General features: G+C 43.9%; 2 protein-coding genes across 6 annotated transcripts in view; one reads left to right on the plus strand and one right to left on the minus strand.

Moving 5' to 3' along the window:
- Positions 1 to 2,418: 2,418 nt before the first annotated feature.
- Positions 2,419 to 9,160, minus strand: purab (purine-rich element binding protein Ab). Its single transcript, XM_049585578.1, has one exon. It carries the CDS (start codon positions 9,056 to 9,058, stop codon positions 8,213 to 8,215), a length of 846 nt encoding a protein of 281 aa, XP_049441535.1. The 5' UTR covers positions 9,059 to 9,160; the 3' UTR covers positions 2,419 to 8,212.
- Positions 9,161 to 12,506: 3,346 nt separating this feature from the next.
- nrg2b (neuregulin 2b) overlaps positions 12,507 to 18,338 on the plus strand; it is a 90,123-nt gene continuing 84,291 nt past the window's right edge. For all 5 annotated transcript variants that reach the window (XM_049585562.1, XM_049585563.1, XM_049585565.1 and 2 more), the window contains exon 1: positions 12,507 to 13,573. In XM_049585562.1, coding sequence (XP_049441519.1) covers positions 13,162 to 13,573 — 412 coding nt within the window. In that variant the 5' untranslated portion in view covers positions 12,507 to 13,161. The remainder of the gene's footprint in view (positions 13,574 to 18,338) is intronic.

Here is an 18,338-nt window from a genome sequence, read left to right on the forward strand (position 1 = left end):
CAGACACTTTATGAGGTTGAAAAGACATCTACACATTATTTAATACCTTTAGTCTTGATATTAACACTAACTTATAAAGCTGTTCATGACTCTGCGCCCCATTATCTCTGTGACCTCATTCACAGCCTCCCCTCCATTTTGCTCTAATAGCCCTAAAACAATCTGCTCCTACCTGAAAACTATAGAAGACTGAGGCAGTGCCCCCAACCCAACTATAGGGCTGTCCACATGGAGATAATTAAATATCATAATATTTTGACCAAATACCTTGATATTGATTTTATGGCAATATTGTAGGGTTGACTATTGGTGCTTTCACAACATTTTTACACACTGAGATTTTTGATATATAATCAGAGGTAATGTGGATATCCTGACCACCATCAATAATAGAGCAGCAATAATAGTCTGATAGGTTCAGAAAATGACATCGCTTTATTGTAATGCAGCCTTTAAAACCAGGAAAAGAACACTTGACTTATGGTGACGATATGAAGTCTGATATCACAAAATAACATCGATTTATTGCTCAGCCCTACCTGACTGTGGATTGCTATGCTTGAAGAGCTTAGAAATTGAACTCAATCTCCTTAGTTTTAAGAAACTTCTTAAAACACACCTTTTAAAATATGCTTTTAACACCTGTAAGAATTATTGTCGGCTACCACTGTCTGTACCTCTTCTATGCCTATTTTTTTTTTTGTCCTGTAACTCCATCTGCAATTATATTATTTTTATTTTCAATTGTTTCAATAGTTTTTACTGAATTTCAATCGTGGTTTTTTTTTTTATCTGTCACTTTGGACCTATAGAAGTGCTTTGCAAAAAAAATATTATTGTTATTATTGCATGTTTAGCTGCATGTTCTTTGTCTAATTCCTTTTTTTTTCTGCTGCCACTGTGTTTTTACAGTGGCGATTTCAGTGTTTCTGCTCCTTCAGCTTTGAAAACAACCCCAGCTTGTGTACAACAGAGCCCAAACACTAGAGCCAAAAGATAAAACCAAAATGTAAAAATCTAATTTGCTATTCAGTTCCCCTTAGACTGTAATTGCATTAGTTTGATATAACACAGAAGACTTGCAAAACACAATTCAAAGAGGAGGGGCTGTATTTTTCAGATGAAAAGGAAACCTTCCGAGAACGTTGATATAGCTTCCAAGCTGCTGTGTATTACCGATATGCTATTGCCAATGTAATTACTGAACAGTCCAATTTAAATCAGAACTCTTACAAAATGTTTGTTTATTATTGAGCAGTGTCAATTTAGTAATAATAATAATGACAGTTAAATTATATCATGGTTAGACTTTCATCTTTGCCCAGTTTGTTCTCACAGCTCCCACTGATCTCCACATCACTGCCACCACGTCTGCTGGTTAGAATGTCTGGTTCACAACAGCTGACAATTTAATGTGAGGTGCCATCGCTTTTATTGCTTTTGGTGCACTGACCTGTTGCCTCCTGCAAACTGAAAAATCCTCACCTGGCTGATAACAGTTGATTCTCCTCTGTCAACAGCATGTCCTCTTTCCTGCTGTGGCAGCAATCTGGCACTCTACCTTTGGTTTCCTCGTGGAAGTCAAAACCAGATGTCTGGAGCACTGTTTAAAATTTGATCTTTGTATCCACCCACTGTTGTTACTCTCCTATGGTGTCTGTGCAGTTTGTATTCATTAATACATGAAGATGCTTTCCAAGGACAGATGACAGGGGGATAACTCCAAACTCCAAAGATTTAAATGATTGTAGATAGTTAGAAGTAATTAATTAAATATACTCAAATTAATTAACTTCTCATTTATACATGGACTTTATATATATATATATATATATATATATATATATATATATACATATATATAATTAATCAATACAGTACCTGTGCTGTGTGCATATGTGCATCACAACAGCATTAATTAACATCGAGATAGGCATGGCCATTTTAAAGGTTGAGTGTGTAGGATTTAGTGGCATCTAGTGGTGAAGTTGCAGAATTGAAGCTTCTCACATGTGCCAAGCATGTAGGAGAACTACAGCGGCCAACGTGAATGGCCTTATCCAGAGCCAGTGTTTGGTTTGTCCATTCTGGGCTCCTGTAGCACAACATCTCCATGGCAGAGGATGCACTCTGTATGTAGGTATAAACAACTCATTATAAGGTAATGAAAACACAACAATTCTTAGTTCCAGATGATTATAAACTATTACAAATATAGTTATGAATATTATACAACTTTTTGCAAATAGACGCCCCTAAGTCCTACACACTGGACCTATATTTGGCGATATTTGGTCAAGAGGAATGAATATTTAAATAATTTCCTTTTAGTTTTCTGTTTTATTTCTGGAGCCCATCCCTGATAAAAAATGGATGACTGTAGTGTTGAGACAGTTGTGCGGAGACAGGGACGTGTGGAATGACTTTTTATTGCGCGATTAGTCATTTTTCAGACAACAAGGCTCCCCCAACATTAAAACAAACAGCAATGTACAAAACAGCACACCTTTTTTTGCCATCAACGGAAATTTAATAAGGTAGTGAGAGTACATAACAGAAAGTAATGAAGTGTAAGGACGCGAGTTATGATGATGTTGAGATGTATAGGATGAGCTCAATGTCAAAGCCAAAGTAAGCACCATCGTCATTTAGTCAGGAAAGGCCATATTTCAGTAAGAAATATTCTAGAAGGGGTGAGGAGAGGTTTAACATGATACAAGAGGGTTGTTATCACAGTTTTCAGACATTTTTACCAACTAAAAAAAAAAAAAAGAACAATATCGGTGTAGCACTACTTTATCATGCAATTTACTTTAGTAAACCTTCTGACACACAGACAAAATATACTTCAATAAGTAGAACTCAATACATCTCTGTCCAGCAATAGTCACAAAGCCTGTAATTTATACTCTTTGAATGTGAGATCCCTATCAAAAATAATATGCAGATTTTTATTCTTCTTAATATATCTAAAGTGCAAGTATTTATCCATTTTTATTCAATGCTTTCTGTAAGTATAAAATACAAAGGAAAAAAAACAGCAATATGTTTTTCCCGTTTACATGTTATATTTTTCTGAAAGGAGGAGCATCATATATAACAAACCATATATATATATATACACACACACGCCACAGATAAAATATTTTTGAAAGATACAACATATTATCTCATATGGGGATGGTAAAGGGATTTAGACCAAACTGTGACATGGGATATGTTCATTGTGCATTGACCCCACCCCTTAAAATCCAGGATCCATTTCCCAGCGTCTTCAAAACATTTGAATAAACGTCTTTGTAACTATACACAACAGTAGCCTGTACAGTCTGCAAACATGATGGACCCTACTACTCGGTGCATGAACAAACAGAAGACGTGCTGAATGAGCTCCTCTGTCAGTGGTTTGTGATGAGTCATATAGTGCTTGGCTTTGACCAGAGGCTGCGATTGGCTGTGTGATTAACCAGGAACTCTACATGGCCCATGAAAGACTACAACACTGAAACCAGAAACAGAGCAGATTTGGTTGTCTGGAACACCTCATGGAATTTCAGTCTGTTTTAAGTCGGTGATTGCGGAAGTTTGCTTTTAAAAGTCATGTACGTGTTGTTGTTTGAATGCAGTCAGAAAGGTGAATAATCACCCTGTTTAAGACAGGAGGAACAAGCAGATGAAGCGCCTACAGCTGGAGCCATCATAGCAATCTGACTTTGAGTACATGCAACAAGTAGCTACTGCTGCACTGTTTGAGTTACATCTACGATTACATTTTTTTCTTCTTTTTCCATCAGTTGAAATGTGTAAGGAATGGTCACCTGTTGTTTGAGCAATGAAAAAAAAAAGCTCTTTTGAATAACATTGGACTAAATGAACACTGCAGTCATAACAGACAAAAGGCAGGATTATTACATCACAATAAAGGATTGCTACGATGGCTACCGCTGTATAATAAATCAGAACACCGTTCTCGTCAATGTTAACAGCTTCAGTGCACCATCACCCCTGTACACTGAACTTAGCCAGAGCCACTGAGGACAGCACACAGCTTGACCACTGACGCTTTACACAGAAAACAGGATGGATAAATCTGCCTACCATTTTGCATTCGAGTCCCAGAAATGGATGACTGCGTAACGTGGGCACAACATGGCTGCAAGGTCACGCCAGGTTTTTGCTGTGACACTGGGTGAGCTCTGATAAACGGAGAAATCAGATTTGATCACACTGTCTTCAGCAAAATCACAAGACCCGCCCCCCGCCCCCTCCCCTTTCTGTGTAACTCGGATAGATCTACGACCCAAAATGCACGAGTCATGTTTCACAACAGAATCACTCTGCACTAAAAGCACAGCTGACCCAGTAGCACCTGGCGATTACAGTCTGTAACAGAGCAAAATGACACGTCTTTTAAAGAAATGTGTGCATTTCACAGAGTGAGGCATTCACAAAGTATTCTCTATGAGCAGGTTCAGGCTCTCCTTATATTTGGCCATTAGAGAAAGAGAGAAAGGAAGTGTTGTATTTCCAGTCTTCATGTAGCATTAGCCTCCTGGAGGCCTAAATTCAATCAAGCTAAAGCTAGAACACTTTGGGGAATAAGTGCTGTATAACAACAGAGAGTCCAGACTCATGTTGAACTCAAGATGAACTCAGATTGACCTCAGATGTGCATTGCCAGGCACATAGTCATAGGTGGCTTGTACGTGTGTCTAATGGAAACGGGCTCTTTATAATCACAGGGCAGTGTGAGAAAATGCAGTCATCTCTGCAAGAGGAGAAAGAGACTTCCTGCTCTTCTCCAAAACAGAGAGAAAGGTCCTAACTGGATCTGTCTGACAGCGGGGTCAGTAGGTCGTGATAGGCTGCTGTTGGTAAGCCCCCACAGTGCAGTGCCAGGCTTCATCAGGCCTTTCACCGACACTCGGAGACAACCCTGGGCCAATCGTCCTGCGTGGAACAGATGGGATTTTCTGGAACATTTTTCTTGGCTCTATTGCCGCAGGCATGCCCAATCAAACACAGATCAACTTTTTTAAAGCAAGGACTCCTGATACCGTTTCAGCCCAGGTGTGCTTTGGGGAATTTTACTTCAGTCTAACTATCACTGTGCTATCCCACATGTCTGGCAGGCGCAGGCTGTAACTACATTAGCAGCCTTTATCCAGCTGATGCCTCTAAAGCTGCAATCCATGCAGTCTGTGTTTCCCCTTCATGCCACCTAGGTTGCACGCCACTCGGACAGGGCCTGTGAGCAGGCTCAGTCGTAGTGTCGCAGGCCAACCTGCTTTAAATAAAGCTGATAGCACTTCAGATGACTAGCACTTCAGTGTAAGCCTAAAGGTCGACCAGGTCAAAAGGAAGGAATGGACAGTGTGTCTGACAGAGCGTATTTGGGCATTCGGACAAAGTTTTATTGCACAGACAAAGAGGCAGGGCCTTTTTTTTTTTACGCTTTGAATCATGAGCTGGGAAAGAGGAGCAGACCTGAGATCAGAGTCTGCCCACATAAGAGAGAAGGATTGTGATCCTCATTGTAAAAACAACAACAAACTCCTCTGTCCTCTGGGTCTGCTGCGGCCGATCACTATCGCCTAGCTCAAGTGAAACCGCAGACAAGCAAAAGTCAAATCGTAGTTCACCTGTCCTGCAATCGGCAGTCCCAGGCGAGAGAGGGGTCGCACTCAGGCTCCAAACACACAGTTTCCTGGCTGCTAATGACAGGAGGCCTTGTGCAGTTCTAGACACCATTCAAAATACTTTAGAGGCCTCCCAAACACTCAGATAGCGACAAGAGGCCTCAGCAGGGAGAGACTGTACGCATGTGTGTGTGTTTCAGCCACCCCTGGACCCAAGCCCCAAGATACTATTCAGCTTCGGTGTAGGCCGCTGCAGAGAGGCTGACATGGAGACAGTCGGAGGTTGCTGACTGTCTGCGTTGTGTGTGTGTTAGGGGAGGAATGAGGAGGGGAAGGGTTTTTCTCTGGGGTGACTCCGTAGGGGGACGTAAAACATCCGAACTAGTCTACGCGCACTGATAGACGGACAAGGCAGCCTACTGGTTTACAGAACATGACAGGAAAAATATCTCACTACTAGTCTGACTTTTTTTTTCACTTTGAGCAAGTGCGTGAGAAGAAAGACTTCACATTTCGGAAATATAATGCAGATGCATCAACCTCATCGTCATGCTTTCAAATATCTACTGATCACAGCCTATACATTTTTTCGTCTTTTAATAGTCTATACACGTGATACAATGCCACTATTGGCACGTACACAATATTGCACACTAATATGAAATGTCCTACACTAGTCAGTGGCTTCCTCTCTGCCTGGGAGGGAGAAACCTGACACGTATTGGACAACATAATGTGGAGAAAAGGAAAAAAAAGAGCATCAGAATAAAAATAATGCAAAAGTGACATATTCTGAGTGGCGAGGCCCCCAAAGAGCGATCAAGGGGCTGTAGCACCATAAAGAGATAGATACTGCCTCGGCCCTGCACTGATAGGCCTCTACATCCACTGGACTGCACTCAGACTGACGGCATGGCACGGCCGGCTGGCCTGCCTGGCTGGCTGGCTGACTGTCTGGCTCTTTAACAACATCCATCTCAGCTCTGACGAATAGCCTCATCCAGCCGCTCCTGATTTAGTTTTTTGTTGTTGCTGTTTTTTAAACATCATGGTGCATATGGTGTGCAAAACCACCCGTAACATCTCCAGATGAATCTCCATGCTGACACCCAGTGGTATATCCTGGGTCCTTCTCCTGTCCCAGGGAGACACATCTCTACTCTGCGAGAGGCCACCAGGGCAGGGGTGCTGCTAGGGCAGGGGTGCTGCCCCCCCTCCCCCCCTTTCCAAAGTGCAAGTACGGCAGCGCTTCATCTCTCTGAAGGCCCCGCTCTGTTTCTACCCACTATCATCGTTGGCCCCCCAAGCTCCCAGCAGCCTTTCAGCTTACTTTTGGTGTTGCCACCCATGCTCCATGCACCACAGGGGTGTGAATTAACGCAGCCCCGGTGAGTATATATTTCGGCCTACATAACAGCACTCGTAAATGAAAACGTACAGCGGTCGAGGTCACAGACCATCCACGTGAGAACACGTAAACGAGTGGAGTGTATAAGGCACGGGTCGTAATGACGTCAGAGAGGATGCGTTGCCTCGCCGCGCGCTGCGCTGACGTGTCTTTTTTTGTTTGTTTCCGCGCCTTGCGCTCCCACAGGTGGACCTTATCCTTTTGCATCCCCCACCCCCCCAGAGGAAAAAACAAACAAAGAAACAAAGAAAAAATTTAACCCACAGAAAACGTGGGTATCTTAATAAGGATTTTTTTTTACAGCTGATTCACAAAATCATAATTAGTACATCTAAGTTAGCACTTTTTTCATTTAAGTTTATATGGACATGGTGCAAGAGGGTTGATATTCATTATAGTAGCTCAGAGATAGATTTATCCCATTTGTTTGAGGCAAATAGGCTATTTATTTTTGAGTTTCAACCTTTCCATAATGGCATGATAGAAATGCTTTCATTAGCCTACTACGTTTTCGGTCAAATTAAAGACTATAGCCTACTTTGCCAAACTTCTTTTCAAAACATGAGCCTACACACATGCTGACAGGTGTTTACAGGCCTGTAGTGCTGCGTTCTGCAATTCATACACTTTTAGAGCGCTTTCATATTTATTCTGCGTACCTTTATAATAAACTATACATCTGGTATCAGATTTTGGTTTCATAAAGTCCATAATATATTCTCTTTGTGCTGATGTCAAATATTCGTTCTACATGAAGACTGTCATTTTATATAATAGACCTCTGGTTTTACTTTGATTAAATCTTAGTATATTACCAGTTTGAAAACATTTAAACATTTTTTCGAAATAGCTTTGATGTGTGCAAAATCTGTCGTTTGATAGAGATATAAACACTCTGTTCATTGTCATTTAAATCAAGTAGGAAACAGTTCATATCTTACAGTTCAATCCTTGATAGCAGCGGCTTACTGTTACATGGGTGGTAAGTGACATCCAGTAGAATGAGCGAGGAGACAGCAGAGGTGCTGCCATGTCTGTGGAGGTTGTGTGTGTGGGGTGATTCCCTTGGAAATTCTCTTTCTATTTTACAGTTAAAAGTCTCGTTTTCTCTCAGAGTTCAGTTTTGTCTTTGTTGTTTCGTTTCTGCTCTCTCCTAAAATCCGCGTCAGTCATCGTCGCCGTCATCTCCGCCGTGCGGGCCCTCAGGTAGCAGTTCGGAGGCCCGTTTCTCTCTACTCCTCTCCTGGATCTTCCTCATCTCCTCCGCGTATTTACAGAAGGTGTTGCCGAATTTGGACCACACTTTGCACGGAACCGTAATGGAGTTCCGGTACGTGGGCTTCACCTCGCTGACCCGCATGAAGACCCCGTACTTATTGGAGCCCACGTCAAAGAAGAAGCGCTTGTTGTCGACCGTGAGCGAGGTGCCCTCCGGGAGCTCCGCCGGCTCCTCGTCCACGCCGTAGTCATCGATGAGTTTGGCCAACGCGTCGCGGAACTCGATGAGACCCTGCGCCGGCAGAGCGATGGTCTGGCCTTGCGCGCTTCCCAATCCGGGCCCCCGATTAACGGTCTGTCGGATCCTTAGGAACCGCCCCCTCTGGTTCTCTTTCAGATCCATGTAATATTTCCGATTCTCCCGCACCAGGAATTCGCTCTTGAGCGCCCGCCGGGGCTCATCCTGCACTATGTCTGGGTTGGTCGGGCCCAGCTGGGCGTAATGTTCGATAAAGTCCCCGAGATAATCGCGGAACTCCACGGCAACCGACATGGAGAGAGTGAGGCGGCTCTTGTTTCCCCCAGCCCCGACCTCGGCTATCTTTAGGAAGCGGCCTTTAACATTCTGCTTCACGTCAAGGTAGAAGCGCTTGTTCTGGATGTCGACGCGCTTAGAGGCGAGCTCCTCGGTGTCGTGCTGCAGCCGGGACATGGCGCCCATCGCACCCGGGGGCAGCGAGCCGGGGCCTGCGGTGGGCCCTCCGTGGTCACTGCCACTGTCTCTGTCCGCCATGATGCTGCCTCCCTGCTTTACCTTCCACCGTCTCCCTCTGCCTGCTGCAACCTCGACTGCCCGTCAAACCACTCCGCCGCTCTATCGCGAGACGAGAGAGGAGAAGAGGGTGAAAAAAATGAAAGTAACTGTAGTTAGTGTTACTGTAGTACTCCGAGCGGGCTGCGTTCAAGACACTCGCGCTGTTTTTACAACGTTTCACACAATTTTTTACTTCAGCCTTCAGTGTAGTCCTGTAATGCAAGTGAAAGTTAACCCCCACCCATGTGAGCCTCAAACACTGCAGTACCAACAACACAGATAGATAGATAGATAGATAGATAGATAGATAGATAGATAGATAACAGGGACAAAAGTCATACCTGATGATTATTGGTTTGGGTGTTTCAGCACCTTGGACAGCGAACCCGGACAGCCCCTGTGGGAAGGAGAGACACACAGAGAGATCAGAGTGAAACAGAAATTTCTGAATGAACAGTGGATGATAGCTGTGTGGGAGTCTAAGGGAGGGGGCTGATACACTGTGAAGCATCATGAATCATTACCCTGTGATTGGACTTGCTTGCCTGCCACTGTTTGTCAATGGCCTTGAAAGGGTTCATCAGTAAAGAGTGGTGACAAAAAGCCACCAAAATCTAACATCTATGACAATTAACACATCAGAAAGATAGAAAAATACATGAATCCACATATATAAATGTACAGACAATGCAGAAAATCTTTAAAGGATTTCTATTTCAACGTGAAGCTGTCATTTATTTATAGTGTAATTACACCATTTATTAATTCTCTGATATTATAACTTTTCAGTTAAGATTTATTTTCAGTTTTACCACTTTCTTATCTCATTGTATGAGTTTATTCAAGTTTGCCTGAACCTGCTTTTAAAGGTCATATAAGGTCACAACAGCAGTGACAACATAACGTCTCAGATAAAGTTATGAGGTCTTCAGCCTTCATGGGCCCTGAGGGGTGGAGCAGACCTCCTGTAGAAGAATGATGTGGGTAACATGATGGATGTTTGAAAGGATGACGGCTTAATAGGATTAGAAGGCAGTGGTGTATAATTAATATAAATAGACGGAATCTGGAAAATAAGAAACATAAACTTAAAATCATCTGTATAATATTTGTGTATCAGCCTTTTTGAAAGGAGATTTCTGAAATGAAAACATGTATTTCAGCATTCTCTCCTCACCAAGTCACTGTAAAATTCACACTGTAGGTCAATTAAAGTCACAGATTGCAGAATTCTTATTAAACTCACACAGATCACATACATTTATAATTAGATGCCCTAACATATGTTTAACTCCAAATGTAAGTTTGTTCTGATTGATTAGCTGGTAAAAGAAGAAGTGTTAACTAGGATGGGTTGGGTCTTTTTATTTTTAGCACAAGCCCACTCATTTCCATTGTGGTTTGAGTCTGTTTTCAGAACCACGGACAGCGACTGGTGGGCATGAAAACAGCTGGGATTTGAGTTTGCTCATGAGTATTGCTCGTGATGTAGAAAATGAGGGAAAGAGGACTGTGAAAAAGGAAATCTGGGACAAGTGTGCAAAGACATATCTACATAATAACTGTAACAAAAAAGCCCGCTGTGTCACTAAGAGAAGCAGCATCGCAGACAGATAGAGAGCATTATCCTGACAGCGGAGCAGTTTGGAAAGCAAGTGTATCATGTGAGGCCAATCCAAGTGACCTCATCTACCCCCCTGCTGAAATGCCGCTGCATTACCAAAAACAACCGCTCTGATAATTCCCACAGGTTCAGCACGAGTATCAGGGGAATCGTGGAGGCAGGCGGTGGCAGGGATCGTTTTTTACGCCCCTCCGCTTTGTCAATAAATGATTTGCTCTCAAGGCTAATTTGGAAATTCTTAAATTGTGTGTGAGGTCTTTGAATGGGGTCTCTAATGAATGCATGGGTGATTGTATGAATGAAGGAGAGTCAGATCGGTGAATGGGTGGGCAGTGGGCGGAGAGAGAAAGAGGCGGGGGTGGGTCATGGGATGGATCACACACGTGTTTCCCCTTTTGAAATGCTGTGGCGATCCCTGGAGTGGAAAAGCAATTCCACTAATGTATAACCATCAACATTTAAGTACGAAAAGGTAAACCTGCGCGTTTGGTGGCGTTAGACCACGGAGAGCGCCCAGGACTGAAACTGTAGGCTACTTTTACTTTGACTTCCCAGTAAAAGAGGTTTAGTCTTTGGATCTTATGTTAAAGTGACTACAGACACATGCGGCGAGGAGACAAACCCTCATTGCAGCAATCTGGTGTGGCCTTCAGCCTGTATGAGTTGTCATGTGATTGGCCTGCTGGGACAGAGCACTAAACCTGTCAAGCCTTTCAGCACCATGGACAGTTCATGACGTGACCCTGCTGATGGTGAAGCGGGAGGATGAGGCCATCAAGTTAGGCGCATACCGTGATGAAATGGCCTCTCATGCATTTTCTTTATCATCTCAGTCATTTATAGTAAGGAAAATCCTGTCCACGTGTCCCCTACGTGACATTATACTTTATCCCTTTCTCAGCGTGGACAATGAAAGGCTTTCTGACCTCTAGCGAAGGGCGCACAGCTTCTGACAGGGAGGGAAAGGCGAATCTTATGAATGGCTTGATTGATGGATACAGAGATGGAGGCAGGGACTGGTTTGCTGTGGAGGGAGGAGGGGATACTTGTGGTCACCATAAATATCCTGAGCATATTGTGTAAAGCTCTCTTTTTATTGGTGGAGATGCATACACTGAAAAAAGTGGTTTTATTAGCTGTAGCTGAGCAGGGTTGGCAGAATAGTTAGGTAGAATGTGTTTCCAGCATAATACCCACAGGTTGGGGTAGCTGGTGCCCCCACGTGTTGCCCTGGAGTCGTTAAAGTATCCCAAGGCGATATAAGTGAACTGCAATGACTCGCATAATAGTGTAGATCATGTAAGGTTTTGGGTGTGCTCTCCTGCAGCGTGCAGCCAGCGTATATATGTCTGAGCCTGAGGACATTTAAAGCTGAAGTCTCGAAACTCCCAGCTCGCCTCGCCATGCTGAGGAATCCATTGAGAGAATTTCGCAGCGTTAGTCATCGCAACAACTATCCGCAGTGTGTGTAGTAGTCGCCTATAGCCTCTCTTGCACCTCTTGCACTGGAGATCCACAGTGGGCGCCGTGCAGGGCTTGGCTACAGGCTACAGGCGCACTCTGTACTGTGTGTCTGTGCATTGCGTGCGTGATTTCTCTTGCACCCACCCGCAGAGCTTTTAACACACAGTCGACCGGCATGGTCACATGCCGGTTGGGTCGGTGGCGGTGTGCCGGTGGGTACCCGGGTCATTAGGGTGTTTGCGCAGGACGTGGCGAGCCGACGCCAGTGACCGGGCAGGTGATGTTTGCTCACGTAAGCCGCTCGCGTTTGATGAGGGGCGCAGGGGACGCGGCTGGAGGGTGCGCGCTACTGTTGCATCGCCTCACCGGATAACCGCTGCTATCTCATCCTGTCCGTCTGTTCCTCCCCGGTTTTCTGTTCTCTCTTTTTTTTATTTTGCTCACCAACACACGGATTTGCAGGAGTGGGAGTCTTTTGACGATCGAAATAAGTGGATAAAGGACCAAACCGTGTGCGTGGAGTGCGTATCGTTTCTTGTGATTCCCTATACGCGCAAGCCGCTTTTTTCATTCCAGAGAGGCAATGCGCCCACCCATGCGATGCTAGCCTATTAGCTGGAGAGAGAGAGAGAGAGAGAGAGAGAGAGAGAGAGGTTTCAGCCCTGGATTCGAGAGGAGGCTAATTTACGAGCCTTGTTTTGCCTTTCAGGAAAAGGGGAGATAAGAGGGGGAGGGTGGTTGGTGAAGGAGAATGCAGCAATCACATTTTTAAGCATGCAGAAGCGGGCCGTTTCCGGTTCCTAGGCTGGTGTGTCCCCCCATCCGAGGCCAGCAGCCGTATGGGGAAAGCAGCGGCAGACACAGATGGCATGGACACTTCCACAAGGTCTGCCGCTCTGCCCTGCCTGCTCTGCCGGAGCCCGTTCGCCGCCGTCTCTCTCTTCCAGCTCGCTCCGCCGCCCAGCAGCACTGCAGCACAGCACAGGCTGACGGCATGAGGCTTGATCCAGTGCATTTCTCCATGCTGGTCATCGGGGTCTCCTTCGCCTGTTACGCCCCGAGTCTCAACTCCCTCCAGGACCAGGCGTACCGATCAGCCGTGGTCATCGAGGGCGAGGTGCGCTCCTCCCCGGAGAACGTCTCCTCCCGGGAGCCCTACAGTGTGAATGTCAAAGTGCTGGACGTGTGGCCCGTCAACAGCGGCGGCCTCGAGAGGGAGCAGCTCGTGACCGTCGGGGACTTCGGTTCCGAGGCCCCGTGCACCACGGTGGAGAAGGACCACAGATATATCTTTTTCATGGACCCCACCGCTGAGCCCTTGGTATTCAAGGCATCGTACGCCCCTGTGGACGCCAGTGAGCCGGAGCTGAAGAAGGATGTGGAGAGAGTGTTGTGCGAGGACTGCGGTAAGTTTAAGGCTTTTCCGTTATACCTGCCATACACTCACACCGCACTATAAGGGCCACTGAAGCTGCCATGGTGATGTAAGGAGACAGTCACCGCTCTCTGGCTGCGCGTGCATGTGTGTAGTCTATACAGCGTGTCAGCGTTCATACACATGTGCATGCGCGCGAGCCGATTGACACTTCAATCCTCCATAACCCGGTCACCCATAATGAATTGAAAAGGGTGGCAGGAAACGTGTGTGTATGTGTGTGTGTGTGTGTGTGTGTGTGTGTGAGAGAGAGAGAGAGAGAGAGACATAGTTAAACCTCTTAGTTAAACCCGGGGTTAAGCCCCAAACAGCAGCTTCCTTGTGTTGATTAGACAAGCACTGATGATCAGTGGATACTGAAACTTCAGTGTCGCCTGGATTCCAGCAAGATCTGCATCATCACATCATTACAGTGAAGTAATCTGCATGTGGAGTCTTAAGGTGCAACCCAGCTCCTGGGTGTGTGTCAGAGATAAAGATATTTAGACATGTGATGGGGATCAGGGACGGCAACCTTGTCTTGAGGTAACCTCCTCTCCAAACTTTGTCTTGTTGCCTGCAGCCAGTGTTGCACATCAAATCACTTGCTGTTTTATATCAGAAACTGTGGCAAAATCCTGACAGTGCCAGTGTTGACTGCAGTGACAGTCTGTGGGTGGTGGTAACTGTTCAAATCTCTCAACTTGTTGCAAATTTCCTGCATGGACATTTGAAATTATGCTTTCATTTCTTGCAGTACACTGAACAATAACTCCTGTAGCTCTTCCTGGTTTTTATATGACTAATTTTCTGTGAGAAGTGGCTGAAACTATGTACAGCAGCTGGCCAGGCCTGCCAGAAAGTCTGTTTAACTTATTGTCACATGCACGACTTTTATACATAAACAAGATGACACAAGGAAAAAAAAAGACCTGGGCCTGTAGTCTCAAGATGAGGGTTGTGCTCTCTTCTTCTTTTCTTTCTCACATTCTCTCTCTTCATTTCTCTCCGACAGCAAGAAACAAAGTCTTGAATTGACCCCTTTTCTTACAAAAGGCAAAAGAAAAGGTGCAGAATCAGGGTCAGATCCTCAGCTCAAATAACAAATAAACCAAGCTCTCAGAGAGTGTGATCTATATATCATTTAATCTGCTAGTTGCAAAAGCTCCCAGGTCTCTTACTTTAAATATAATCCCTAAAAGGCATCTCTGACTTTTTGCAAATCATCACCACAATCTATTCCACCTATGTCTTCAGTATTTAAAGAGCTTCACTGCTTCTGAGATGATGTAACTACAGTTTGTACCATCTACTACTGCGTTAAAGCATCTGCTAGTCCTGTGGCAAACGTGGTAAAAGTACACAGACAGGAAGTAATTTCCCCTGCTGCACAGAAGAGAGGGTAATACAATCTTAGCTGTGGAAACATCACACATTTCTCCATTACAAGCTGTGTGTGAATATGTGAACATGAGGACAAAACCTTTGAAACAATGTCATTATACAGAACTGCGTTTTCCATCTTTAAGTTCCTCAAACACAGATTCATCATAGTTTCCATGCAAACCAACCACCAGTGTCTGTAAAGTGTTAAATCCTAGCAGGAAGTAACTCAGATGTTTCAACAAAGGGTTCATCCAGCATTTGAGCTAACAACGTGATGTTCTATTTTTACCTCCGTGACATGCTAAAATTATCAAGTCATTTATTTATGACGGTGCTGTTGCAATCAGGCTTCCGTCTAAAACACATTTTCCAGGCAGGGATAAGCTCAAGAGAGGAGATACCCACTTATGAGCTGATTCACCCCGCACACGCACACACACAGGCACACACAGGCACACACACACACACCAAAAGCCAGAGATACAGGGAGAAACACAACCTTATTAGACACTGCAGAGTGTGTGGTGACACTATAGATGCACTGTGGCAACCAGCAGCCTCTGAATGTCCACAGCATCATAAGCACACAAATGTTTGTTACCACTGTCAGCTCTTTTTCTTTCCCAGGATGGATTGGATTCATCTGCCAAAACTAATCACATCAGTACAAAATCCACACCCACAAATAGTCACTAGGTTAAAGGAACACTTCAAACATAAATGTATCACATTTCAATATTATTTGTGCTGAGTATGCTTCATGAAAATGTTTGTACTCTATTTCTTAAGACAGTTCTGCTCTGGTTGAATGGGGTCCCAGTTTAACAACAGGAAACTAGTATTCAAACATTATAACTCTCTTTGCAGCACAAATACAGCTTCATGTGTCTTCCTGTATACTCAGTACATCTCAAACACATAAACTTTAGGTAAATTATTACAAAATAACCCCTCTCTGCAAAATGGCAACAACTGCTTATTGGCCAGGACTCAGCCTCAGTTGTAGCTCACTCACTGGCTCCGCTGACACTTTTCATTGGGTGGATGCAGTAATGTCAGGGTAGCCGCTGCATGAGCTACGACCAAGCATGGCTCCTGGCCAGTGATCAGACTGGAGAGGATATTGTAGAAGCATTTAATTTGAGACAGAAGGAACTGCAGCTTAAAGAAGGGTCGAGGTAAGAGGCGTGTCAGCAGACACACACCCTGAGCATAACCAATCCCAAACCCTATCTTAAACACAGCCAGCCAATCACAGACAAACAGTTGGAACGCCCACTTCTGTCTAACTCCTATCAAATTCTATCAGCACACATATATTATGGTGGACATTTGTTTATACTTACTGATATGTGTTTTTTCAGTATTATGTCTGGGTTGTACTGAGCATGTTCATAGCACTGCCTAGCTGATTTATTACAGACAATTTCCTACAATGCTGTCTTAAAATTGTTTTCTGTAATTCAGGAAGCTGTTATTTTAATGTTTAAATGGTGTGTCCACTTGTCCCCTCACCCACTTTGATAAGTCAGCAAAAGAGTGTTTGGTGAAAAATCCTGGGAAAATGAATAGGGAGAGTAAAGATGATGCAGCTCTATGTTTCTGAAATGAACACTGCAGCTGTTGTGTACTGGGTAGCACAATTATTTAGAGGGGAAAACCCTCAACAAACTTTATCCTGTCATGACAGTACACACTCTACTCTGGCATATATACCTTTAAAAAACTTAAAGGGGACCTATTCTGTTAATTTCAGGTTCATACTTGTAGAGTGTGCTTACATGCTTTAATGTACAAAAAACTCTTTATTTTCCTCATACAGTCTGCACTGGAACACCTGTATGCACTCTTTTCTTAATGGCTTTGTTTTAGTGTCCGTCCTTCTGAAAAAGCCCACACAGCTCTGATTGGTCAGCATTTCCAGGTCTTCCACTTCTCGCCGTCTCTGCACTGTCATGGCAGCTGGGGAATGACTGTAACGCAGTAAAGCAGCACTTTCCACTGTGAAAAATCACCGATAAAAGCTTTAAAACACAAGCTGTAGCAGGAATACGATCTGTAATGGGGGAAAGTTTAATAACATCAGCAAACAAGATTACATGTTTCCCTGCCATTAGCATGTAGCTACATGTAGCAGTTTTGGTTACGAGCAGTAGCGTGTCTGGAGCAGATGACCATATAGAGAAATCCATCATGTGCTGATGTCGGCTTGTCTCGAAAGTAGGAAAAACCGTTGGAATTCAGATCATCTGAAGCTTGAAGTTTTAACTTTACATACGCTTACATCATTATTTCAAACTTTGGGCACATTTAATATAAAGATACAACATTGTGACATTATATTTATGATGGGAAAATACGGAAAAACATAATAATTCCCCTTTAAATACAAGCAAGCATTTACTACGGCAACACCACAGTGCCAAACATAAAGAAGAAAATACATTACAGTAGCCTACAATACAGCATCACTATCACCTCACTGCAGAGATGCAAACAATCATACAAAACAGAAAAGAAGTATAAAAACAGCATAATAGTAGCCATTGGAGCTACATCACTAAGCTTACTGCTATGTTCCTGGACTAGCAGCACCTATCAGACTGAGTTGCTGGAGACCTATAGGTAATATTTCTGTGCTACATGAATATGTAGACGCCACATGATGTTAGCTTTGTTAACTCTAACACAGACTATGATATAGCTAATATCTTTTATAAGGTTACTGTCTTGAGGTTTAATTTAGACTTTCTGCCAACAAATGTTGATACTTCCAGCAAGCTATGGTTATGCAAAGATAGACGCACAGACCCCTTGCTGTAAGAGAGATTTTAAGACACTACATCTTTTGCACTATCAAAGACAGCAGAGCCATCCTCCAAAAACAGAGCCAATGTTGATTAAGTGGTGAGAGCAGTCAGGTTTCTCTCTTATTGTTTATGTTATTGAGTATACCACGGCTAATCCAATAACCTCTCCCCTTTCACCTGACCAAGACCTCTGACCGAAACATAGAATCCGGCTTGATGAGGCAAAATTGCAGCTCAGACTCTGGCTGACGCTTCAAGGTTATAAGAGTTAAGTAAATGATAGGGATTCTTTGTTCTGCCCTCAGCGACTGAAACCACATGTATGTCTGTGCTGAGCTCAGCTGGCCTTCACTACCTTTCTCTCACTACTCTCTCCCTGTTTTACTCAGTGAAAAATAACTTAAGTGTGTGGATGGCTCACACTCCCCTCTTAAAAAGTACAAAACCAATCCTTTCTTACATCCCAGGCAGTCTTCAGCGTAATGTAGGTCTTCTCTGATCATTGCTGTTGGCATGCCTTTTGAGATACATTGACAGTTTCCTCCTAAAATAGCTTTATCT

This window comes from Epinephelus fuscoguttatus, linkage group LG9 (assembly GCF_011397635.1).
Source record: "Epinephelus fuscoguttatus linkage group LG9, E.fuscoguttatus.final_Chr_v1".
NCBI lineage: Eukaryota > Metazoa > Chordata > Actinopteri > Perciformes > Serranidae > Epinephelus > Epinephelus fuscoguttatus.